This window comes from Camelus ferus, chromosome 34, assembly GCF_009834535.1.
Source record: "Camelus ferus isolate YT-003-E chromosome 34, BCGSAC_Cfer_1.0, whole genome shotgun sequence".
NCBI lineage: Eukaryota > Metazoa > Chordata > Mammalia > Artiodactyla > Camelidae > Camelus > Camelus ferus.
Window position 1 is genome coordinate 8,503,132 of NC_045729.1, and position 27,119 is coordinate 8,530,250.

At 38.4% G+C, this 27,119-nt stretch overlaps 1 protein-coding gene across 5 annotated transcripts in view; it reads right to left on the bottom strand.

Moving 5' to 3' along the window:
- Positions 1-27,119, bottom strand: part of PDE3A (phosphodiesterase 3A) — a 492,862-nt gene that overhangs the window by 10,427 nt on the left and 455,316 nt on the right. For all 5 annotated transcript variants that reach the window (XM_032473218.1, XM_014559110.2, XM_032473219.1 and 2 more), the window contains exons 7-15: positions 26,133-26,218; positions 23,663-23,817; positions 22,120-22,257; positions 17,573-17,684; positions 11,333-11,446; positions 10,988-11,187; positions 9,134-9,337; positions 8,285-8,440; positions 6,228-6,483 (exon numbers count right to left, since the gene is read on the bottom strand). In XM_032473218.1, the coding sequence (XP_032329109.1) occupies positions 6,228-6,483; positions 8,285-8,440; positions 9,134-9,337; positions 10,988-11,187; positions 11,333-11,446; positions 17,573-17,684; positions 22,120-22,257; positions 23,663-23,817; positions 26,133-26,218 (1,421 nt within the window). The remainder of the gene's footprint in view (positions 1-6,227; positions 6,484-8,284; positions 8,441-9,133; positions 9,338-10,987; positions 11,188-11,332; positions 11,447-17,572; positions 17,685-22,119; positions 22,258-23,662; positions 23,818-26,132; positions 26,219-27,119) is intronic.

Below are 27,119 nucleotides of genomic sequence, written 5' to 3' on the forward strand. Positions count from 1 at the left end.
TAAGAATACAAACAGAAAGACAATATGAGGCAGCAGAGGAATATCTCCCAGGAAAAGGCACAAGATAAAATCCCAGAAGAAGAAATAAGTGATGAGGAGACAGGCAATCTGAGAAAAAGTTTAGAGTAAGGATGATGTTCCGAAAACTCTAGAGGAGGATACATGCACAGAGCAGAGTTTTTAGCAAAGAGTTGGAAAATATAAAGAATACCCAGAGTTGAAGAATAAGATTACTGAAATGAATGAACCAAGAATAGATTAAATGAGGCAGAAGAACAGGATCAGTGAGCTAGAAGATTATTGGAAATCACTGCTGCAGAATAGAAAAAAGAATGAAAAGAAGAGAACTCTGCGACAACATGAAGCACACTAATATTTGCATTATAGGGGCCACAGAAGGACCTGAGAAAATTTTTGAAGAAATGATAACCAAAAACTTCCCAAACTTGGGAAAGGAAACAGTCATCCAAGCCCAGGAAGCACAGAGTTCCACACAGGATCAACCCAAAGAGGAATATACCAAGGGACACAGTAATCAAATTGACAAAATTAAGGATAAGGAGAAAATATTAAAATCTGCAAGACAAGATACTGTAAAACTCCTAGAGGAAAACATAGGCAGAACGCTCCTGGACATAAATCACAGCAGTGGTTTTTTTGGATCTGTCCTCTGGAGTAATGGAAATAAAAGCAAAAATAAATGGGATCTAATTAAACTTGAAAGCTTTTGCACAGCTAAGGATACCATCAACAAAACAAAAAGACAACCTACAGAATGGGAGAAAATATTTGCAAATGATGCGACTGACAAAGGACTAATTTCCAAAGTATACAAACAGCGCATCCGCCGTAATAACAAAAAAACAAGCAACCAAAATATGGGCAGAAGACCTAAATAGACATCTCTCCAAAGACGACAGACAGATGGTCAACAAGCACATGAAAAGATGCTCACCACCACTAACTGTTAGAGAAATGCAAATCAAAACTACAATGAGGTATCACCTCACACCAGCCAGAATGGCCATCATTAAAAAGTCTACAAATGATAAATGCTGGAGAGGGTGTGGAGAGAAAGGAACCCTCCTACGCTGTTGGTGGGAATGTAAACTGGTGCAGCCACTATGGAGGGCAGTATGGAGGTTCCTTAAAAAACTAAAAATAGACTTACCATATGATCCAGCAATCCCACTCGTGGGCCTATATCTAGATAAAACTGTTAACTTGAAAAGATACATGCACCTCAGTGTTCATAGCAGCACTATTTACAACAGTCAAGACACGGAAGCAACCTAAATGTCCATCAACAGATGGACTGGAGAAAGAAGATACATAAAATGGAGTATTACTCAGCCATAAAAAAGAATGAAATAATGCCATTTACAGCAACCTGGATGAACCCAGAGATTATCATACTAAGTGAAGTCAGACAGAGAAAGACAATCATACAATATCACTTTTGATACAAATGAACTTATTTACAAAATAGGAAAACACCCACTATATAGAAAACAAACTTACGGTTACCAAAGGGGAAAGAAAAGAGGTGGGGAGGGATAAATTAGGAATTTGGAATTAACAGACACAAACTACTATATATAAAATAAAGAACAAGGACCTACTGTACAGCATAGGGAACTATCCTCAATATCTTGTAATAACCTATAATGGAAAAGAATCTGAAAAAGAATGTATGTGTACACACACACACACATATATACGTAACTGAATCATTTGCTATACACCTGAAACTAACACTGTATATCAATCATACTTCCAATTAACAAACCCCCCCCAAAACTTGTAATTGCAAGTTCTTTCTCTGCCCTTTTGTAAAGGAGATAAATCTTCTCCTGGCCACTAGCCAGTCTGACAATCCAGGAACATCTTCCCCCAGGACCTGGGAGCCATCCCTTTGAACAGCAATTATTAAGAAAGACAGGGTCCCTATCGCCCTTCTCCGTAGGAGGGTAGGAGCCTAACTTTAATAAGCGCCGGCCAGCAAACACAACTGGCCTAAACACATTGACTAACTCCCCTCTGAGATCCTCCAGTACATTTTCATTAGCTCCCCCCAGGGCTTAAGAACTCTCCTGCCTTTGTTTTAATGGAGTTGAGCCTGATTTCTCTCTCTCCTGTTGCAACAGTCTTGAAGAAAGTCTTCCTTGCCATTTTTAACAGGTGTGCAGTGTAGTTTCTCTTGACAGATCAAAGTGTGGCAACCTAAGAGACTCAACCTGTGAGGGAAGAGAACAGACTTTTTCCAAAGGACAGGACACTTGAGCTGAGATGTAAATGATGAGAATTAAATACACTGGGTGAAGAAGTGGCTGGCAACATCTCTAGCAGTGACCAGAACGCGTGCAGGCAGAGGGCATGGGCCCTGGAGCATGACATTAATTTCTTCAACTGAAAGCTTTTTAGCAAGGGCACATAAATGAAAATCTAAAAAAGTCTGAGTTCTTTCCATAAAAATCAATAAAATACATTAGTACATTTGATTTTCAAGAGCAAATCTTTAAAATTACTCTTCCACCAAAGTGATCTACTTGTCTCTTTCTACATTGTTTTTATTGTAGGTAAGTACAAATCAGCCACTGTTGAGAGATCTTTAAATGTTAATATACTTTTTAACCTAATCCTTTGAGTCCAGAGAGTTACAGATGATCACTGGCTGAAGGATGGACTTGAATCATAGTTATAGGACCTATTCTACGGCTCAAGGTGATTACTCCATCCGAAGGTTATACACATTCATGGCAGTGCATTCCCAGAGAAGAAGCTAACAAAAGCTCAGTTTTTCTTTTTCCTTTCAGGGCAGTCCCCATGAGAGCAGCTGTTCTCTTATTAGTGCTGCTAAACGTTAGCAATAAACCTCTCTGGAATTAAATTGAATAAGGTGACGTAGAAGAAAGTTTGTACCAAATACATTTGCGTAGATTAGAGTCTGCAGGTGGTCTAAAACATGCCTGTATTGGGAGCCAAATTGTTCAGCACTGGAACCTTTTGAAATGAGAACAAAGAGCCTTTCACTGCTCAAATTCTAAATGCAGCTTAGTACTTCATTAGAAATCTCTTAGTTCGCTGTGGGAATCTTTCAGATTTAATTATGAGGTGGGGAAAAAGCCTTCTTTCCCTAGGATACCATATTGAAACATTTTATTCTGTGTTTCCTGAGAGATCTCCAAGTTTTGCAAATTACTGAAATTATCAGTGCGTACTTAAATTTTTCCCCTGAAATCTAAGCTTCAGGCTAAATCAAGTTAACCGTCTCAGTCAATCTGAATCCTGAAATGAAAATTACTAATGTCAGTAACAATGGAGTTAAAAACCTGGGTTTCCTTTCTGGTCCTGCAGAAACCATCCATACCTTGGGATGTCACTTAACTTGAGCCTCAGTTTAGACTTCTGCCCAATGGAGCAGCTGAACTGAATGATCACCGATTCCCCTTCCATTTCTAGAATTCCACTATGCCATGTGGCCAATTTTTACTGACTACTAACAGTGCCCAGCATTTCTCACTGTCTTGGCCATAAAGGGATACTTCAAAGATAATTTTTCAAACGCTATGGTTATCCAAGCATTGTTGATGGACATTTTAAATTTTAATGTAAGGTGACGAGTTGACTTTTAGATGTCTCTAGTAAACAGAATCCACAGAATTTCCATTCCCGCTTTTGTGAGCTTGATAAAAAATGGGAAGGTCAGGAGAGTCACAGATTGGAACCTGGATGTCACTACGGCAACCCAAACCTTAAAGGACAGACACAAATCAAATATTTGGTTGTTGGTATTTGCTGCTACAGCCAGTGCTGACAAGTTGAGCCTGTTAAATCTCCTGGCCTAGGTTCTCCAATTCCTGATGCCTGGATTATGAGTGTGTAGTTTCAATGTGTTTGAGTCCAAATAGCCATCAGGTAGGACCCATGGGAACAAAGCTCTTCCAGAGGCTAAGCCTACTCTTTCCAATAACAGTCAGTGGAAAAACTGTCCAGTCCTTAGAAAGTTACCTGGCTCTTTGGATGAAAAAAAAAGTTAAAAAAAAAAAAAAAAACTAATGCATGTTTATTAAATGAGCAAATGAATAAATAATCCATGAAGCCCATCTTGGCTCCTACCTCTGAATCCCCAGATCAGCACAAGGTTTTTAAATAGAAATCTTCTTACAAGCATCAGAGGAATAAAATAAAATTACTTTGATAACAGAATATTGCAGGAAAACAACTCTTGATTTTCCTCCCATTCTCTACAAAAGTTAATATATGGGTTAGAACATAAGCCAAAATCTGACCTGAAGCCAAATTTGCCCGTCTCACCCGCCTATGGTCAATAATGAGTTCTTTATCTCAGCTTATGTGCGCTTACAACAGGGCACTTATATGAGGGCAAAATGCGGTAATACCCGTGGCAGAGTATCTCTTTACTAGATGGCCAAAGAGAACTAAGCGTGCATTTTCCTGACTGCTAACAAATAGAAACAAATGACCATAATGTCTTTCGTTGGTAATATTTTTGGTAAGGGCTTTGAAAATGATCAGTATTACAGCTGTACTTCCTTTAGGAGGGTAGACAGAAACTACACACCATGTTCTCAAGAACACAGGGACAGCATTTGTGCAATGTCAGTATAAGGGTTATTGGTTTTACTAGTTATGCTCCTGGGGACTTCTCCTTATGGCAGGAGAAACATTAGAGAATATGTCGAGATGAAGAAAAATAATCTGACTTTATAGTCAATTAAGCTGAATGGAGTAGAATGGGGACATAATGCACTCCAAATCAATGGCCAGATGGGACCATTTCTTATTGTCACTGTGGCCACTAGCCTGGTCCAAAGCCACAGTCGTCTCTCACTTGGATAATTTCAACAGCCTCGTAACAACCCAGGCAAGAGCAGAGTGAGCCCAGCAACTGCTCTTAGACTTCGAGCTTCGTTCCCATTGAACCCGTCTCCTCTGACCATGAATTCACTCCACAGTCTAGCATGTCTCAATCTGGAGTTCCTCAATGAAGTCTGAAAACATGCATTTCTAACTTTGTCTCGACTGCCAGTGAGAGCAAGAAGGAAGTGGACACTAAAGTAAATTTAGGGATTTGTTAAATCTATAAAAGCAGATCAAATGAGAGGTGCTCAGGGGGGCAAATCAGAGCCTGTGCAGCATGAAGAATACAGAATAAGACACATCTGTCACTATATTTTGTACCTACTGCTCGGAATAAAAACACTTGGAATATGAAAAAAAATGCCTTGCTTGTACCCTTGCTCCTACCCCAAACTTGACAATATTTTCAATTCAGCAGCTGAAGCAATCCAGTTAAAATGTAAGTTGAATCACTAAGTCTTCTGCTCATAACCGCCGACGGCTTCCCATCTGACTCAGAGGAAAAGCCCGACTCCATGCTGGGACCTACAGAGGTCTACCTTCAAACCCTCCATCATCTGGCTCCCTACCGTCTCCCCCTGCTGTCCCCACCTCCCCACACCTTTCCTCTCCTTCAGCCTCCCCGCGCTCCTGATGCTCCATGAAGGCCCAGCCAACAGCCACCTCAGGACCTTGACGTGGCTTGCTTTCCTCTCTCCTTGGAATTCTTGGTCCGCATCTATTTCCATGGATCATTTCCTTGCTTCTTTCCTTTTTTAAAAAAAACCTATTTAGACCTTCCATGGCTATCTTATCTACAATTTTAATCTTTCTGTGTTATTTCATATTCCCCTTCTTTTTAAAATTTTTATTAAGGAATTTAAGTCTAACAGGGCAAGGATTGATCTCTGCTTTTGTCTATCTTCAGTAGCTGAAGAAATGCTTGGCAGAGTAGGTATTTAATAAATATCAGATGAATGAACGTGTGATTATTACCTCTTACCACTTTAGGGCGCCCCCACCCCCAGTCAAGCCATTAAAAGCCAATGGTTGGTCTAGATGGTATCTGAAAGTCCTTTCATTACTGCATCATTAAGATACTCTGAAGAATAGGTTTTGATTATTGAGTTTTTTTTTGCTTCATGGCTGAGAACGTATCTTTGTATGAACATGATATTATGATGGATTCCATAGTCTGTGATTCCCATTATTATGCTATTGGGGAAGGGGTGGGGGCTCCATAGTAATGCAGCAGATGGTATTTGGACTAGAAATGGTGATTCAAAAGAAGCATCAAATTTATCGGGACCTAAGGAAGAAAATAACCCTAGGAAAAACCCTCAGAGAGAGATTCTGTAACTTACTTGGAGATTCATTGTTTTCGCAGGTTTCCTCTTCATTGGGTGCTTCTTCCTCCTCCTCTTCTTCTGGGTCATCGGTATCTCCTGACTCATCGCTGCCTTCCAGCCACTTCCCTGGCATCAGTCCTGCTGAATCATAGGAGTTGCATAGAGGACCCACAATGTGAGAGATGAAGGATTCCTGAAGGTTGGCCAACTGAGGAGCAGAACGGTCCATGAAGGGGCTTATTGGTAACCCAAGGCTGGCCTCTTCATCACCCTGGAAATAGGAAGGCAGCAGGAACAGTTAACTAGAAAGGCAAAGGACAAGGAAAGTTTAAAATCTGCATAAAGCTCCCATTCACTTGGCACCCAAAATGTGCAAATATGCAAGAACCCAGACATTGACGTGTGAACGTTCCCCTGACTGCAAGGACACTTCACTCAAATTCCAGGATTCCGATAGGACTGCTTGTTGCCATTGAACACTTTGGTCATCTTGAGGGTTTGGTGGGAAATACAAGAAGTGGCTGAATGTCTCAGGAGATGATCTTTCTTATCACACTAGTCAGTGTTCCTTATACTAGAGTGTAAATTCAAGTATAAATGCATCTTAAAAGGCAGCACTGGATTTCATTATCAAATACATAATCTATCATGTTTTTCTCTTTTTTTTTTTTTCGGCCTTGGCTGCCAGAAAGCTTAAAATAATTTATTCCTCAAAGTTGCTATCTAACCCAGCTTTTGGTTGAATTATGTCTTCTGTGATTGTATGATTTCTGATATTCTTATTAATCTATGTTTAACAGTACTACTGTGTAAGTATTTTTATTTTGAACTGACTCATCTTTCTGGGGAAAAAAATACCAGGTTATAAACCAGAAGTTAGCTAGCAAAATAATGAAGAAATTATACCAAAATAACAATAGTTACGCCTAAGTAGTGAAATTATTATAAGTGAATTTTCTCTTCATTTTTTCTGTATTTCATTATTTCAGGATTGCTTATGAATGAATGAATTCCAAGGAAAGGCAATACATTATTTTCTAGAAAGCAAACTCTTAATTTTACAGGACTCCTGTCTATAATACTCAAAAAAAGTTGTTTCTAACCTTTCTTTAAATATGTCCAGTGAAAAGTGATTTCCTAATAAGGTGCCTTATCCTATTTCTGGATGGCTTTGATAATACAAATTTCTCTTTGACATTGACCTAAAATCTATCTCCCTGTAATTTCTATAGACTGGCTATAGTCATGCCCTTCTTAGGGAAACAGAAAGAAATCTAGGATTTTTTTTTTAAATAAATCAAATCCTGTTGTATCTTATATCATTTACTTCCTTGCATCTGTACAACAGGTCATGATCAACCCAATCCTAAATTTGTACGTCAGTCTTTTAAGTATCTGAAAAGTTATTACATTACCTCTGTCTTTCCTTAAGGTAAGTGTCTTCACTTCTTTCCTGTCCTTCTGTGTCGCTGATGCCTGTCCTTTACTCATCCTCTACCACCCCAAGATTCCTTTTAAGAGAGTGGTTCACAGCACTAAACACAGAGTCTCAGGTGTGATTCGGTCAGGGCAGGGTAATGCAGGGAAGACACGCTTGTGCTTACGTTTTTGTGGTTGGTTTGTTGGTAGTGCACTAACTCTTACATTATCATGTCAAAAAATGCCTATTTTTTACCTTTTTCATATACTGCTGTTATGAACTCTATTACAAAAGTAAATGAACTCAATCTGATACACATTCATCCATATAAATTTAAACTAGTCTGCTACTATAACCAAATTAATGAAAGAACAACATTTCAAAGGTCTTCCTAATGTTCCTGGAGGTCATTCCATTATCTCAATACCTTCTTCTCCTAAGACACTTGGAAATAACTTGAAGAGTTTGTATGGTTACAGTTCAGTCCAATTATTGTCATTTTTTAAAGTCCTCTGATTAAAATTGGCCAGTGCATTTTCTGATGGTAGTATGAATATGAAATAGATTGATCACACTTTTACAATTTTGGGGAGTTCTAGGGAATTTATGAGCAGCCTAAATAAGGATTAAGATAAATAGGTAAGTTTGTTACCTGTTCATAAAATTCATTGACAATACCCTCCGTCCACTGAAGATGGAGCTCTTTACTCTTGGCTGGCCCATTGATATCAGCCAGCTTTATACACATTTGACAAACCAGGAGACGATCATTCTCATTGGTCCAGTCTATTCCAACTTCATCATTCACCTGTTCGAGGGGCAAAGTTAAAATGAGTTTTGTCTCAGTGAAAGCAAAAGTTGAGCAGGAGAATAAACAGAAGTAGTATTTATTGTCTTCCTACCATGTACACATCAGAATGCTAAGTCATGAGAAACATCCCAGCTGTTTAAAATAATGTTATTGGATTGCATAAATTCATAGTAAAATAGTTCATCAAAAAAGCAAAATACTAAATGGTGGATAAAATAATGATTAACTATGGAATTGAAAACAAATGCTACTTGATATTAGCATATATTATCAATTACTATTAAAATAATGTGGCTACAAAGAATAAGAAATTTTCTTGACATTTGGGCATTTATCTTTGCTGTATGAAATTTTGCTTCAGGTGTTTGAAGCCTTTACTACTGTCAGCTAACTTATGTTAGTATCCCACAGAGATGAGAGCAAACTAAAGTGAACAAAAACACAAGGCTAGTTAGAATTTTATTATTCCTCTGCAGTACAAAGTACAATATATACCGATACCATCTCAACTTACTAGGTTTCCAGATTGGGACCAATGCCTTTGTATCTGCCTCTGATTAAATACTTCACTGCATTTCATTTTCACATTTGACATATATGAGGTGACAGCAGTGAGTTTTGTTCAACACTTTGACTCCATGACATCCTTCAATGTGACCATAAAATGAAGACTGGTATAAATCTAGTTACCTTGGCATTAAATTTGGCTACGAAGTCAAAGTGCTTCTTCAGGTCAGTGGCCAAAATTGCTTCAATGACAAGGAAACGGAAATGCTTAAATTCCACATGGTCAAGGTTAACTAAGAAGTTATATTCTGGCCGGGACATGAAAAGGTTCCATGCGGCAGCTGCATGATGATTCTCCAAAACCGAACGATCGTTGTAGAGGACCGCCTGGGCAAATACGAGAGTGAAGAGTCCAACTTTTTAAATTAAAATAAATACATAAAGATAATTGGGAATATGCAAAACTTCTGGAATCCTCTTTTTTCGTGAAACACAGAAACATAATCTTATGACAGCTCATTATTAAGAATCACTGGTTGCTGTACACTGAATTCATTGATTACTTTTCTTGGTGAAATGTTGTTTTTTATAAAATAAAATTCATTTCCTTGGAACTTCATTTCAAATTGTTGCAAGTTAAGGGCTTAGACTTAGCTTTTATCAGGTTACTATAATTATTATTTTTTTTTTGCAGGGCACAGGAATTTAACCATAAAAATAGGCAAATATAGTGATACCCCTAAGAGGTAACTCAGTTACTTCCCATCTAGAATAAGAATGACTTCCTTTTAGTTACACACATGCAACTAACACAGAAGAATGGAATCCCTGAGAAGCCCATAATTCAAAACATTCTTCACCCAGAATCAGCCATAGGAAATAGCAACCTCTATTTAGTAATTGAAAATATATAGTAAGTACCTACTTGCTTGAAATTCTCTAATAATGCTAAGGGAAGCTGCAAAGAAAAGGAAGTCGCCTAAAAAATGCTTGACAACTAGTGTGGCTAGGGGGACGAAGAAGGGACAAAGGTGCAAGACAAAAAGGAAAGACTAACAAGCACGTGGAAATTAATACTGAAGTAAAACTGCATCACGTGCAGGGAAGTCTGAATGGTAAATGGTGCTGGCAAAAGGATCTGCCCATCTTTAGGGATAACAGATTCTGGTGTATGAAGGAGATGCTGTAAGAAATTAAAATAAGTAGTTAAAAATATCAGGACATTTGTACTGTATCTGGATTAGAAGAAAATTCTAGACTCGTATTTGAGAGAGGCTGTGGAAATGAGGGGGAATGGAGTAAAAGACAAAAAGCAAACAAGGTAAAAAAAAAAAAAAAAGGTATTGGACCAGATTGGCCTCTAGAGCCTCTAGAAAGCAAAATAAGATCTTGGGTCCAGCTGATTAAACCAAAGAGAGTCTTACTAAGTTTAATTACATAGATGGAGAAGCCTAAATAGTTAGCGATTAGTATTTGACTTAAATTTAAAGACATGCTAAGATGAACTTCTTTAAAGTTACTGATTTTGGAATACTATGTTCAGATAAAAAATTTTCCCTCAAATGAATGAAATAAATTGGTTTTTTATTCCTCCTAACCAATAGAAATGCCATCAGAATCATAATTACCATAATGAGTATATTTCAAAGGAATGGGATTTACATCCAGAGAAGCCTTTAATTCTTAGTCTTAAATGTATATACGGAGAAGCCTTTAATTCTTAAAGAACCAAGAAGGATTTGGTTCTCTAACCTTTTCAGAAAGAAACTTCTGTATAGGTCAGGTTTTCTTCATTGAGGAAGCTCCTTAACGCGTTTTCTTCTTAAGAAAACTGCGAAGGGGTCCCCATCGGCTATAACATTACATACCCACCATTATGACAGCTTTTCAAAATCAGCATGATCTCTTAAGAATTTTATCTTAGGGCTGAATATAGTTTGGCTCCTATTCACTTGGTGCTTACGTCAGATTTATCAAATTAATTTTCTTCAGAGAAATCTCTGAATTATTTCTCTGGATCAAACGCAGAAGATTTACCTGAGGGGCACTGGTTGCCACCAGGAAAGCGTTGGTCCTTCCTGGGTGGTCGTAGTCGTGCATGGCTGCAGCCACGTACAGAGCCATCAGCTCTAAGGCAGGGATGTTTCCAGACAAACACCCGTATTTATCATCTGCCAAATTATACATTTTTGAGAACACATATCCCATATGTCCATGTGTAAATCCACTGTCAGAATCTGAGAAGAGAAAATGAAAAGAGAAATTTTTTAAGAAAGTGTTAAACCAGATATCTGTTGTCTTGGCTTCCTTTAAAAAACAACAACAAAAACACCCTTCCGTTCCCATCATTTACAAGGGAGCACAGAGGTACTTCATACAGACCCGAATCGCTTGCTGATCCGTGATCATTAATCACAGTTGAGAGGCCTGGAATAGGCTGCGTCGTGAGATACCAGACGGCGTGTAAGACGTCGGTGGCATGGATTCTGTTATGATCTGTAACCGGTGCAAAGCAACAGTCATTCATCTGTGAACTCCGGGGTCTAAGGACTGAGAGTGCCACCTACTGGGTAAACAGCTAGTCCCAACATTTTAACGCTCCAGGGAAAGACAGCCAAACATTCTAGGACAAATACTCCGGGATTACTCCTCCCTTACTCCAGAACTAATTCACTGTAAGAAAAAAAATACCCAACACTTGCAACACTCATTACACAAGCAGATGTTTAAAATGAAAAAAAAATCTGCATCCAGAGTCCACCAGACGCTTAACATATTCAGGAAACTCACTATGTGAATCGACTGTAGTATTTATTCTTGCTCTTATTCCCATGTTCCTGTACAAGACTTCACAGAGGACTGGATTAAAACAACCCCCTGACACACTTCAACTAGGTTAGACCAATGGTCTATACCACCCAACATCTTCTCTCTGATAAAAAGAACCCAAATAGCCCCTGGGAACTGAATACAGTATTACTCTTTTCCATCCAACTTAAAACACTGTAATAAAATGAGTAACTTTTATGTATAGATTAAATCTACCAAGCAAAGTCAAAACCAAAATCCATGTTCTCTGATGCAGAAATTCTAATTACAGAATGCTATTCTAGGACCTACCTAGAGGGAAAAAAATTAAAACCTCTTCGTACAATAATTAGGGAATCGAGCCATTTCAAGGAATAACGACGACGGGGGAACCACATCTCCTAGGGATAATGTCATTATCACGGGAACAGGGTCCTACGTGGCAGCTCCGTACCACGGAACCGTGACAAAGGTCCAGTGTGCTCTTGGCCCATTTTCTTTCTCCATGCAATTCTTCCATACTTCCCTCTTTTGTTTACCTGGCCCTTCATAAGACTTCATTGATTGGTATGCTTTATCCTAAATATGCTAACTTTACATATTTTATTTCTAACGACCAGCCACGATACAGGTTCCTTCTCCAATGAAAATCTATCACATCTCTGAGTAATAACTGATGAGGAGAAGCAAAGCAGAAGAGAACAAGCAAGATGATGATGGGAACTAGAGAGAAACACCTGCCCCCGGACTGGGGGAGAAAGAAGACACTGTGACGTCGGTGATGCTGGCAGCGCACCAGAACGCAGAAAGACGTGCCTATTTTCCTGCATTTCGGGCAACTCCTAGGAGTCAGTCTTTAAGTGATGACGCGTAGCTACATCTTGGCTAAATACTCCAGGAATTCAGTGAGGGGCTCTGTGAGGGCTCGAGAAGATTTCTTCAGAACAGCTTTGAGAAGCAGACCTCCTAGGCTCCCGAGGGGTAAACAGCAAAATCCACTCATGGTATCACTGCAGACGTAAATACTGATACTGCCTAGTCTCCAAAGAACAATTTTATTCAAACTGGAGTCTCTATCCCTGTGTGTGGGAACCATCTCAAATGATTCAAGATGATTACATTTTATGTCTATACCTGTGCCACAAAGTTGATCATGCTAGAAGTTTCTGGATTTAATACAGATCTCATTTTGTCTCTGCTTGGATATTTATTACCTGTGTCACCTTGAGTGAGTCACTTAAAAACTTTAAGTCTCAGATCCTCATCTTAAAAGGACGGAGACAATCATCGTGCCTATTTCAGGGGACAGTTGTGAGAATTACAGAAGGGAACGTATGTCAAAGTGCTTGGTATATCGTAAGTTTGTGATTGATGCGAATATCATTCACATAAAGTAAATGATTGTTCTTAAAAGAAGATGAATAAATGCAGATTTCTGGTCTTCTTTCAAAATTAATGCTGGATTTCTAAGAAGAGAAGTGAGGAGCTAAAATAAAAGTGATGCTAAGCCCCTGGGGAGGGAGAAAACACAGCCTGGTCAGAGAGGGTCACTGTAAGGGGATAAGTCAAGAGAGATCTTCTGGGTTAAGTTCTTTTCTCTTCCTTTGTGGCAAGCTGGGAAGATGCCTGTGTGGATGTAACTACCATTACTGCCGAAGGTCGCAAGTTGGGGAAACCCGCGCATGCGCCCAGCATGACAGGGGTGGGAGGGACAGTACCAGGGTGTTGGTGGAGCCTGTTTGGGGTGAGAAACAGACAACATCAAGTACAGGTGACACAGCGCTTGAGTGATACTGGCTCCTGCCCCGTTCCCCACCCCAAGGTCCAGGTCCAGGAGGCTTTACAGATACTTCTTGCAAACTTTCAACGAACAAGCAATCTATCTAAATAATTCAGTGCTAAAAAGGTAAAAAGAAAAAGCTGCCAAACATATTTTATGAGGTTAGTATAGTCTTGATTTAAAAACTAGGTAAAGGTAATATATAGGAAAAATGAAACCCCTCCTGCTTTGGAGCATAGGTTTGAAAGTAAAAAATAAAACAATAGTTAACCAAATATAACTCCTTAAAAATATATATACAGTGATGCATGTAGATATTTAAATGAATTATGTTGTCATTATCACCTAAGCAGGATGGAAAAATCATTTGCCTTGTAAGCAGTCATTAGCATGTTTTTTAAACAAAAATTGACTTAGCCTGTACTTATGTGCAAATATTGTGCCAAGCGTTGGTATCACTGGTGACCAACTCAGGAGAAAAAGGCACCCAGGAAAGACGCTAGCTAGGGCAACACAGGGGATTGACAATTTTCTGTAGGACATCCAAATATGCTCAAAGATTGCTCTTCTTCTGGCCATGGTAGGCAACGGACAGGGATAAGCAATGATAACAGAGCTCTCCCGACTTTATCATGATCATTCTCATCCTCTTCCTTCATCTCTGCATTTTGGACAAAGCCCTCAATAATTCTCTCACCACCGGCAACCCCCCTGCCTCTTTGACAGCACGTAAGCCCAGTGTGCGCACACAAATACGTCACCCACTCCACCCGCTCCCAGAGCCTGCCCAGCTCCCTCCTCCGCCTTGACAGAGTTGTTCTCTCACTTCCTCCTTATCCATCAAGCACAGAGGTGAAGCCAGCTGGTATGGAAGGTTGCCGTTGTACGTAAGATTTAGAGAGGTTTTTTTCCACCTAAATTTATAGATGTTTCCATTTAAAATTCTGTCTATGCTCCTGTTCACCAAAAGATAAGGGGAAGTACTAAAGACTAGAAAAGAGATTTGAAACATTTTTCCCTCTGGAATATAGCTAATACTGTGATAGTTTTGCCCCTGGAGCTTGCAGCATGTCACATCAGTGCTTGGCTTTAAAATCGGCGGGTACATTGTCATCCAACCGAACTAAACAGAGGTCCAGCAAGACTATTCTAATCTCCGCCATTAGATGGTATGTGGTCACGGGCATCTCTGAGGCATTCTCCCCACTCCTCAAACTTGACATGGAAAATGAGAGGTGTTCGCAAGAATACATTTTAGAGATGAAAGTCTTTGAAAATAGAAAGTACTCTCAAAAGTAACTTTGAATCCATGAATGAAAATGACCTGATGATTTATCATCTTTACTAGCTGAACTGCCCAACTGAAAGGGACTATGAATGATATCAAACATTGTTTTTCCCCTTGGCAATTGACTTTAAAGTGTAATTTATCCTAATCTTTATTGAACAAATATATTTTTGATATCATATTTTTATCAGTGAGTTGCCTCTATGTGTAATCTTACCCACTACAGTTCCATGAACTATCAATCTATTTATGTCTACTTTTTTTAATTGAGATATAGTTGCTGTATAATATTATATGTTTCAGGTGTGCAGCCGAGTGATTCACAATTTTGAAAGGTTATATTCCATTTATAGTTATTATAAAATATTGGCTATATTCCCCGTGTTGTACAATATATCCTTGTAGGTTATTTATTTTACACATAGTAGTTTGAATCTCTAAATCCTCTACCCCATTTATGTCTATTTTTAAATATAGATTCTTCAAATTTTAGTAAGGTTCTGAGTACAAATTTAAAAGTTTGCATACTTTCCCTCTTCTTTTGGAAGTTTGTAAAGGTGTTCTTAGAACTACAATAAAAATTCTGTTTCTAAAAATTCTAATCTAACCCCATTTTGGTTACTCTTAGGCTTTTTTAATTTTGTTATGGGTTTACTTAAATAGAGCCATTAGAAATACAGTTCTCTAGGAATTAAATGTTAAATAAGCAGACATACTACAAATTTCTGTACATGCTAATTTTAGTTAATGATAAACAAAAGTTTTAATTACTATCCATATTAGTCTAAACTTGCAACCCCACAACATGCAAGGTAGTAATTATTATTTAAAAGTGATCATCAATTAAGCTAAAACTTTTCTGTGAGAAGACGTAAATAAATTCCCTTTATGGACAGCGTTTGGGACTTAAGTAAGGTTAGTAGAACAAATTCTTTTCACATGGAATGAAGAACGTATTTCAGGAACAATACCTATTTATGTGTAACATAAAAATATGTAATAAGAAAATGTGAAAAGGAATACTAAAATTAAGACTCTGAAAACTTCTTTTTACACTTAAAGACTGGTCAACTTTCCCTATGATTTAATGATACACTATCTAGAGCAAAAGTTAGTCGTTATGTCAATTTGAATTCAGTGGAGCTTGGAGAGAGCTGATTATATCACTAAAATATATTTGGAAATATAATATTTATTGGTAAATTTAATCTGATGACTAGCTGTTCCTTAGTGTTTTCAGTGGCTTCCTTTCTATAAAAGCTGGCTCATGTAACTCCTCAGCCTTTGAGAAATCACCAACACTCAGGTCAGTCACTGGCATCCAACCAGGGTGAGCTTTGGGAAAGTATTATTAAGAAAGCAGGGCTTATCTTGAGATCCTTTCAAACTAGCCCTTTTTCCTTTCTCTCTCCTCACTTTCACGGCCCCACGAGCTACTTTCTCACAGCGTCCCAGGCTCCTAAGCCCCCTCTCTACTCCCGCTGTCCTATTTTGTCTGCCTTTGGCCCCATATTCTCCAACAAATCTCAGCTGAAGATTTCATTCTTCATTCTCCTTTTCTGTCACACATTTTACAGACTCAGTAACTCATTCTCCTTTCCTATCACATAGCGTCAACTGTGCATTTTCATTTTCCACTGTTGCACGTACGTGGCATTTTGGAATCAACAACACGTTAATATCGGATCACCTGCTTAATGCACCACCCCTTTCTGAAAATACCTGTGTTCTTAGTCTCCATATAATTTTTATTTAACTTTAGCTCTTTGCAACTACAATCAGACATGGGGTTCTAAAGTCCAAGGTACATAAAAGCAAATTTAAAACTTAACACAGTTTAAATAATACACACTCCAACCAACATATGATGCTTGATTTGTTTTCTTTTTATACATTTACTTCCTATATGTTTCATGTGATTTCTGTACACGTCTGATTGGATTTACAGGCATTTTTTTCCAGTGCAATATACTTTGTAGCATGGAGCACAATTCTATTTACATGTCCTAATGATATCTGAAATGCTATATATTGAAGATTTAATTCACTATCTCCTCTGTGCTCCAGTTCCTCAAGATCATAAATGACAAACTTATTCTCTCAATATTCAAAGTTCATAAGCTTGAACACTTGGTTGTATCCTTTCCTTTGGTCTTCACATCTATCCGATTTTTAAAATGTTCCTAACACTTTCTCCACAACAAATTCCAGATGTCTCTTCTCTTCTATTTAATTAGACCATCATCCCCTCCTGTCCTTCTTCCCCAGCCACATTTATCTCATCCTGAAAAACTTCAACAGTGACTTAACTCTGCAGATGCCAGAACAAAGGTTGAGAATTCACCCAATAAAAGGAGCATATTATAACATGAGCAATAAATACAACATTTAATTATTTATTTAACACACATTAAATCGGAGCTATTATGTGCAAGGCACTATTATCACCCCTTTAGAATTTTCACATCATGTTATCCTCATGATAATCTTACGAAGTAGCTACTGTGATCCCCATTTTACAGATGAAGAAATCAGGCATGTGGAGCTTAAATAAGACCCGGGGTCCCCTACAGCTGATGTGTCAAGGGACCAGGATTCTGGCATACACTATTACCTCCTAATCACAATACCATGTAGCCACATGGGGTGTTTCGATGTGTAATGCTGTGCTAGCTGCAAATAATTCAGTATCTAATTATCTATAGCAAATTCGAAGGATTTTAAAAGTATTAATTCTTATACTTACAAGGAATTTCCCTGTAGCCAATTTCCAAAGCATGAAAATAATTCATAAATTCCCTAACTGGAATTTTAAAAGCTTCAAAGAGGCCCATGTCCTCAAAAAGTCTGTATGATACCTGTAAAGGAGAAAGACAGAGTTTACGAAACAGCCCTTGGTGTGGGTTAGACGTAAAGAGAAAAAGGGGGAAAGATTATATATTCCATCAACCGTATTAATTTACTGCCTATAGAGACACTTATTGGGAACAATAAATCAAGCAGATATTGAAGACCTCTATGTCCTACCCCTGAAGTCCCTGATGAGGGGTATAGAATCTGTTTTTAAAGATAGAGACATATGCCTAAGAAACTGCCAATCAAAAAATCCAGTGTCACACTACAGAAACATATCAAGGCACTGAACTATGCGTGATAGCAATAACTAGAGATTAATATTTACTAAATTGCTCATTGTATAATATACACTGTAAGTGCTAAGTAAAGAATGAAGGAAAGCTTTACTGTGGACCAATTTTATAACTAAAAATAAACAAATAAATAAAAGCTTTCTGGAGGATGATGGATGCAGAGTTGTGCCTTGGTGAAAAATAAGGGGACAGAATTATGAGAGAGAAAAAGATTGCCTTGACTGAAACGTATGGAGAAAAAAAAAAAAAAGATGTGTCCTAATTCAGTATAAATAAAAATGTTTAAAATAATTTTTCCTCACTTGTCTTCCTTCTTTCTCCTCCAAGTATCTATTCCTCTTCTAATTACTTTCATAGCCCTGGAGACTCAAATCAAGTAAATATCTTTGGATGTAACTGGCATAGTTGATATGCAAATGATGGAGAAAGAAAAGAATGATAAAGGCACAGAAGGAGGTGATGGGAAGAGAAATGGTTATTCTTGAGGCAGAATGGAATACAGCCCCATTCATAACAACAGAGCAGCAACTGTTGACATATATAAATAAATATATATATGTGGCATTTAATAAGTGTGATGCCTGCTCTAAATAGTTTACACATATTAATTATTTACATTTTAATTAATTCACATAGCATTTTATGAGAAAGATAATGCTAATTACCAACATTTGAAAGCAGAGAACACAGAGGCACAGAGAAGTTGACTGACTTGCTGAAGATCACACAGTAAACACATTACGGGACCAGAATTCAAGCCAAGAATTATGGCTTCAGATTGTATACTGCTGCAAATCCTACCACCATTATTTGAGAAGTAATATTGTTAGGATTGCAATGACTTAAGTTTCCTGTTATTTTCTTAAAACATTTGAAAAATGAATTGAAAATTAAGGCAAGATATTTTAGAGTATTATTTTAAAATAGAAGAATTTTCACCAAGAAACTGATAAATCAATGGCCAATCATCTAAACTCACAAATAAAGAAAAGGCACTGTTAACAGGGTAAATATTGGTAACCGAAAAAAAATACTATTCCAAAATCTGAATGATGTCCTTTTAAATTTGTTAAAATAAACACTGATAATCATCAAAAAGGCAGGCAGTACATTGAGGCTGAGAAGTCATTTCCATTGCACATATGTCTCTTTAGAAGTCTTTTGAAGTGAGACCTTCTCTATGTGGTCTCAGCCAAAAGGTGATTTCTTGGAATGCTAAAGTTAATTCATTTCAGCTGCCCTGAAGTCTTACTGGGGCGCAAAAAAAATATGCCTTTTACACAGTGAAAATTTCACGATTTTTGTACTTCCAAACTCAAATCAAAGGAAAAAACCATAAAGTTCTACTTAGCAAGGCAAATAAAGTTGCCTTTTCTCAAAGTTCAGTTATATAAATTGGAAAAATAACATAGTGACATAGTAAGAATTATGTAGTTATGTATTTGTTTTTGAAAGATAACTGGGAAAAAAAGATACATTATTGAATTTTGCCAAAATCTAATTGTTAATTCTCTCTAATCTTTCTGTTGTCTGCTTCCATCTATGACTCTTAGAAAACATTTTGCGGCTAAGATGGTCAAGGTCCCCCCCTCCTGCCCCCAGCTCACAGAACTTCAAGGGGACCGAGGTGTGACACTGTCACACCAACTGCTATAATAACCACTGTCTATTTGCTCAGACTCTCTATTCAGAAAGTTTGAAAATATAATACATAAATGCATTTACGAGGGAACTGAAAAGAATTTGCAATGAAGGTAAAAAGTCTGGACTTCCAATATGCACATATCAGGTCCTGGGTCCATGTTTACCACATGGCTTTAGATGAACAGTTATGTTTTCTCTTTTAAGTCTCAGTTTCTTCTTCTGTTATAACTAGAGATTAAAAAAAAAAAAACCTGCATTAAAGTTGCTCTGAAGATTAAGCTGTCACGTTTCGAGAAGTCTGGGACATATACAGCAAATACAAAACAAGGGAACACAGTGTCCAGTAAAAGAGAAAGTCTGCCTCCTGGCCCACTGTCCCATCTTCTCGTGGCACCGTTGCAGGCAGATTTCCAGGTAAAATCACTCCCTCAGCGTGCTGGTGTGCAGTGGGTTTCAGAGAGTGGGACACAAAAGGTCCCTGGGGGACCCCTGAGGCGTGAGGTGGAGGTGGACTGGGTAAAACGGCTGCCCTTAAACTTGCACTCAAATCAGTGCATATAAAGATGCTGCTCAGAGGGGAGGGTATAGCGCAGTGGTAGAGTGTATGCCTAGCATGCACGAGGTCCTGGGTTCAATCCCCAGCACCTCCTTTAAGGTAAATAAGTAAATAAATAACCCTAATTACCTCCACCTCCTCCCCACCCCGCCAAAAAAAAAAAAAAAGATGCTGCTCAGCATTGAGGAGGAAGGGAGAATAAGACTGAGACCACTAATGTGTAAAAACATGCATGGACCTTGAGGATGTCATGCTAAATGAATTAAGTCAGACAGGGAAAGAAAAACACCACTGACTTCACTTATACGTAGAATCTAACAAACAAAATTAATGAACAAACCAAACACACACAAACATGTAGACACAGGGCACAGCACAGTGATGGGGGAGGGCAAGACAGGTAAAGGGGGGTCAACTGCATGGCAACAGATGGAAACTACATATCTGGTGGTAAAGATGCCCTTGGGTACAAAGAAGGAGAAATATAATGCTGTGCACGTGAAACTTGTATAATGTCATAAACCAACATTACTACAATAAAATTTTTTTTTAATTAAAAAAAAGAAGGAGTATTAACTCCCAGTAAAAGTACAAGGGTCCCCATCCTAGTTCCCCACGTGTTCGTGGTCAGATCAGAGTCCAGGAGAGGCACCAGCTGCGTGTTAGGGAGACTGTTGATTATTTTGTGCTCCAACAGCCATCCATCATGTTAGCACACTTCTGTACATATCAAGTTGGACTCTCATGATCTTGACACGTATCTAATTTCCCTGTTGGAAAGGGAGTTCCTTTAAGGCAGGGACCCATTTTTCTTCTTGCAGACTAGACTAGCACTTTGTGTCTGAGGGACTAAAGAGTGGAGGAAAAGGCCCCTCTATCTTCTTCCTTCAAACCTTCACAGATCAGGGATTCTCAGCTCGAAGTTCCACACTCAAGACACTCGCTCAGAGGTCTGAAGAAAGCCTGCCTCCGATGCACGGAGCGGAAATCAGTCTAACAACTGATTTCTCTTCTAGCGTTTTGCAAGGAAGGGTTACTGGCCCCCCATAAATCTGGGTCCTGAATGCTCACCTTAGTCTTTTATTAACAAATCTGGTTGTCTTTAGTATCTCTGCCGTGATATCTATTCAATCTTTGAGAACTCACCTAAAACATTTTTAAAGAAGCTGAGATTATTACATCTTTCCGATTAATTAAGAGTGTGTATTTTGCTAAGTGCTTGATAACAGCGCAAATCCGTTTCATTTTATTTATTGAAAACAAACATGTCCAAATTCTTAATTTCTGTGTTTTCTTTCTCCCTCGGAGAAACAAAACATTTCTATATTTAGGAAACCTTGAAAGTAGTCTAGCTTAAGGAAAAAAATACTTAAGGGGGGGGGAATATCTTGTTATTCTGCAGTAGTTCGCATTCTATATTTTGTGTGATATATACAGTTGTTTTCCATGTTAAAATACAAAGAACTCTATTTAATATGTTTCTCACCACACTGGGGGAAACATATTTCAGCATATCATCGTATTTTTGATAAGTCCTAAGCACTGTATTAATCAAAAGTTTAAAAAAAAGTCACTGGAAATACAGACAATAGATTGGTGTTTATAAATTGGCAGGTTTCTTCTTTTGAGGGCTTGTATCAGCTTTTCTTTTGCTGAATTCTACGACTTTTAGATCATTTCTCCATTTTGCTTGTGTGTCCCTGCCCCTTCCATTTTGTCTTAAAAAATACACAATATTTCAGCTGCAGAATATGATATTCTAGTCCCTTGACGTTCCGGTTTCTTTTCTGATCCCACCGCCAAGGACTCTACAGAACGCTGGGCATTAAAATTTCCTTTCTCCACCTCATACTTACCACTGACGTTAAGCACATACGGAGCTGTAAACAACCAAGGAATTTTTCCCCCTACATTTAAAGTCATATGTGTGAATGCATTTCTTACCTGACTAAGGATACGGCCACATTTTCTTCCTATTTTTTCCACCAAATCAAAAATTGGAAAATTCCAAGTATTTAGCTGCTGCATGATTGAGTCCAAGTTACCCATGACAAGAGGTTCAGGAGCAAGAATTGGTTTGTCCTGCAATGAAGATACAAATGTTTTAACAACACGTTTAACAGTTTTTCTATAAAGTAATCTGTGCTTCCTTTGGTAAGTTCAGTTCAACAATGGAGTTTACCTGAAGTAAATGACTTAAAACTTCAGGGTGAATGAGTGATCTTCCAAAAAGAAAAATAAAAAAACGATCAAAAGAACAAAACATTGGTCCCAAAGTAAGGAGAAAAGGTCTTAATGCTCTTTGATGCGTTGAAGTTTGCATTATGTCACTGCCTATCGCTGGTTCATACATGCCGCAGCAAAAACAGGATGTTTCTTTCATACATTAAAACAACTGCTTTCTAGTCTTCTGTGGAGTTCTTACATACAGATTCAAGGACTTCAGAACACACTGCAATTGTATGCAAATTTATCTCTTTGTATGTTTATGTAAATTTTGCTGAGATGAGGATTTCTGGCTTACACTGGATTCTCAAAAGAAACCCAAGTGGGAGGGGGAGTTAATCACCCCAACTCTAATTGGTTCAATTTGTGTTACTACTTCAAAATCAGCATTAATCCCGTAGAATTACAATTACCACATTTTTCCCCCAGGGATTTTAATTTAATTCATGCGATGCATGGTTTCTTAAAAAAAAAAAAAAATCCACCACATAAATGTAAAGACATTTTATAATTGGACCCAAATGAAGACCTTCGTAAGAGTTTATTTACCAAAAAAATAGAAAATAAAGATAACGAGGATAAAGAAGCATTTAGGTTATTTTCTCTGACAATCTCTTTGACTTAAAAGTATAAATTAGGTGAAGAAAAATGATAATAGCAACAATTGATAATCACATGACAGTCAACTAGTTCCTACCACTAGCTCCCTCCCCAAATTAGCCAGACTCAAATGGAGGCTTTTATCCTCTCTAAGGGGCTCTCTTTAAACACATAAAATAAGTCATCGTCAAAAGATATTTTAATGGGTAGCAATATAAACCTGGTTTAATATAACAAGGAAAATAAACATTGGTTCGCTTTCTAAATCAAGGAGGCGCTAGAGAAAAAACCAACAGAAGCCCTAAGATAACGAACATGTTTCATTTTGATCAACGGACATCTATAAAACATTGTTTCACTGAATGAAATAATTCATTTCCTTACACACATTCACATTTTCAGCTGGGTTAGGAAATATCTGTAATCAGCTGTGCAGATGGATACTTCTGTTTTTAATCACTACATAACGGAACCATTAAGAGACCAGTAAGACTTGGATAGAGAGAAGTTATACTGCTACATACAGGGAGGGTTACGATACACGTGTAACCCACGGGAGGTATCTCTGCAAATCTGATGATTCAGGGATCTGTTTCTAAGCCAATCCCTGCCATAGAAACCAAGTTCTCAAGCAAATGAACGTTATGTCATAGGGAGCTACCAGGAAGATCATGGTCTCAGGAGTGTAGGTGCTGCAAGCTGATGCTTTCCTCAGAGGCTCTCTTGGGCACTCGGTATCATCTTCATTTTGTACAATATCACTGCTGTCACTGTTGTTATTGGTCTCATAATCAGAGGTAACTTGAGTGGTATCATCTGCAGTTCAAAGAGAACAAATTAGGAAACTTGCAATGGAAAAAGGCATCGCATTTAAGTGTATATTCCTGAAATGCATACAGTAAAGTGTTTAGGGAGTAGTGCTTTTATGAGCTTACACACCACGGATATAGGATCACGGGGTGGCAGAAAGCACACATTTTTTTAACCCAATGAAATAGATGGAATTATGATCTGTGACTTCCATGGCATTTAAGAATTCCTCAATAATCATTCTCAGGTCAGTAGTTCATACCTTCTAAAAATCCCCTGACTTTCTATTTCTTTTTCCTTTCTGCATGCCTCGACCCACTAAACCATGAGTAACTGGCTAAAATCCTAACTCTAGGATGGGCACGGGAGTGGGAGAAATTGAGTTGACACCCGAGAACAAAGTGGTCTGCAGAACACGTGGCAACAGTGTGTGCTAAGATGCATGGGAGATCCTATCTATCCAATCTCCATCCCTAGGGGTCTGTGGCTTCCTTCTCTCTCTGCCCGTCTCCACTAACTCCCACTGCAGTCAGCACTACACTGTGCTCACCAGAGGGCCAGTCAGGTAGCATCAAGTGTCTGAAGAACATGCTTCTTGGGCAAAGACCTCAAGAAGCTTCTCGTCACTGCAAAGAGTGCCTGAAAGAAGTTTATGGCGTGTTTGCTGAGTGCCAGGTACCACTGAAAGCACTTTATTTGCACTAACGCATTGAATCTTCTCCCCAGTCCTCTGAGGTGGGTATCACTGCATCACTGCATCACTACTGCCCTCACTTTGCAGATAGAAAACTGAGGCACAGAAAGGTTAAGTAAACTGCCCAAGGGCACACAGCTGGTAAATTCTGCCACCAGACTATCCGATATCCTATCCTCTACTTTTGATGAAGTCTAGGTTTTTTTTTTATGGTTATTGCTTTCCATGGCCTAAAAAATCTTTGCCTTTCCCTAAGTCACAAAGATATCTTCTAGTGTTTTCTTTCAGAAGTTTTATTGGCTTAGCTTTTACATCTAGGTCAGGCGCTATCTCAGAATAAAGTTTCATACAATGTGAAGTAGGGGATGAGATTCATTTTTTTCCCAAACCCACTGGACTGGAAAATTGGATCTTTGTTGAAAGTTCAGTGAGTCTGTAGGCTTGGGTCTAGTTTGGGGCTTTCTACTCAACTGCATCTGACCTATTTGCTGGTCCTTACGCCAGCATCATACTCCCTCTATGACGTTTGAGTCTTGAAGTCAGGAAACAGTTCTGCTAACTCTGTTCTCCTTTCTCAAGACTGCTCACCCACCTTTCTCCCATCTTTCCGTGCAACTGCTTCTATGTTAGAATCAGACACCGTGGGGCATAGAGAAGGGACTATTTTGAATCTCCAGAGCTATGATATCAGATAACAGCCACACAGAGAGTTCTCCTTTAGATTTTTCCTTGCCTGTGTCCCTGGAACTTTGTCCGTTACCACAGCACACCACTCTTTAAGGCAAATAATCAATGAATATCAATGAATATTTACTGAGTATCTATCAGGAAATGCTGGTGCAGGTAATTAAGGATCATTCTTAGGTAACTATTGTCCTCAAGGCTGAAGTTCAGGGAAGTTATTTTTCTCCCAACTTGTCAACGCTCAGCACTAACAAAAGCAAGTCCCTAGGGTTACATCAGTAAAAGTAAAATGATAATTATTATAATAATTATGGCAGCAAACACTACTTACAGTGGCCCAGATATTATAATAAGTGCTTTATATGCTTTAATAATTTAATTCTCACAACAGTCCTGTTTGGTAGGTACTATTATGACTTCCATTCTACAGATGAAGGAAGTGGAGCACAGAGATGATAAATGAGTCAGTAGCTGAATCAGGATATAAACCAGGCTCCAAAGCCTGTCTTATGAACCTTTCCATAATACTGCTTCCAGGAAGAACTATGAATTTTTTTTTTAAACAAGCTTACAGTGATCTAAGCAGGGTCATTTCTTAGGGTCTGCAATGGAGATCTCCAGAGAGCACCCTAAAATCGATGCCCCTCTAGTGTGCACGATAAAATAACATTTCTATATAGTGGTATCCATTATATAAAATGGCTTCGCACTTTCAAAAGTGTACATTTGTGTACAGATGTATAGAAACATTTTGGACAGCTCTGCATCAAAATTTAACCTACGAGTAACTCTCGGCCATAGGGATTATGATTTTTATTTCCTTCCTTGGCTTTTTTAAATGTGTAATCTAAAACATCAGAAACATATGTTACCTTTTGGATCAGGAAAAAAAATCAAGTAAAGCAATTTCCATTCTGAGGAACGGAATCCAATAAAGAATTACCTGTTCTGCTGGGTGTCTGGATGGTTGCCCCACTTCTCTCCAGGGGCCCGTCAGCAGGTGTCCCTTGGGAATATGGTCTGCCACAGCTGAGAAATAATGGAACAGCTGTAAGAAGAATTTTTTCTTTTCCAAAGATCCCAGGCATGCACCAGGTATGGATACATTAAGAGAGAGAATAATCATCAAATATTTCCACCTTCTACTTACTCATTTGATAGAAAAAAAGTTCATTGTGTTTTATACACGGATGCTGATATGTGTAAGATAATGTCTTCTTTTTGGGGGAAAGCACATTCGATAAAAAGGATCAGAAACTGTTCAGCTCTCATCTTCCTCCACAGCCTAGACCACACTTTAGGTCAAACCACCGGCAAAATTGAGCTACACTATTTAGAGAATCCTGGGGTAGTCTGCTACCTACTTCCAGGAGTGATTTTGGAGGCGCCCAAGTGTATTTGATCAAAAATATCTTTCCCAAGAGAATCCTCTGGAGTCTGTTTAACATTATTAGATTTATTTTTATGGCTTAGGAGATTTAATGTCCAAAGAGCCCTTAAGAAAAGACTGCATAAGAAGAGAATGATAGTATGTTAAGTTGTTTTTGGTTTTTTTTTTTTTGCCACAAAATGAAAATTACTCTTTTCAGATTGATCAGTTCACCTTTTAAGGCCCTAAGGAAATGAATAAAGTAGACGTACTTTTTGATGAAGAGTTAATGTAACATTGACCACCCAGGATGCTAGCTGAGCAAAACAGGCCAAGGGAGCACACTGTGAGGAACGGAGGACAACGAAGGCACTTGAAAGGTGGGCAGGGCTCTTTGACAGAGGAGGTTGGAGGATGCAGGATGCCTTTGCTTTCTCAACAGTTTTGACCGTTCAATAAATCAAAAAGTAACCCCACAAATGGCCTGGCAAGTTTCCTCTCTCACTTATCTTGTTTAGAGACTTCATGAGTAGGTTTTAACTCTGCATTTCGCTCTGGGTT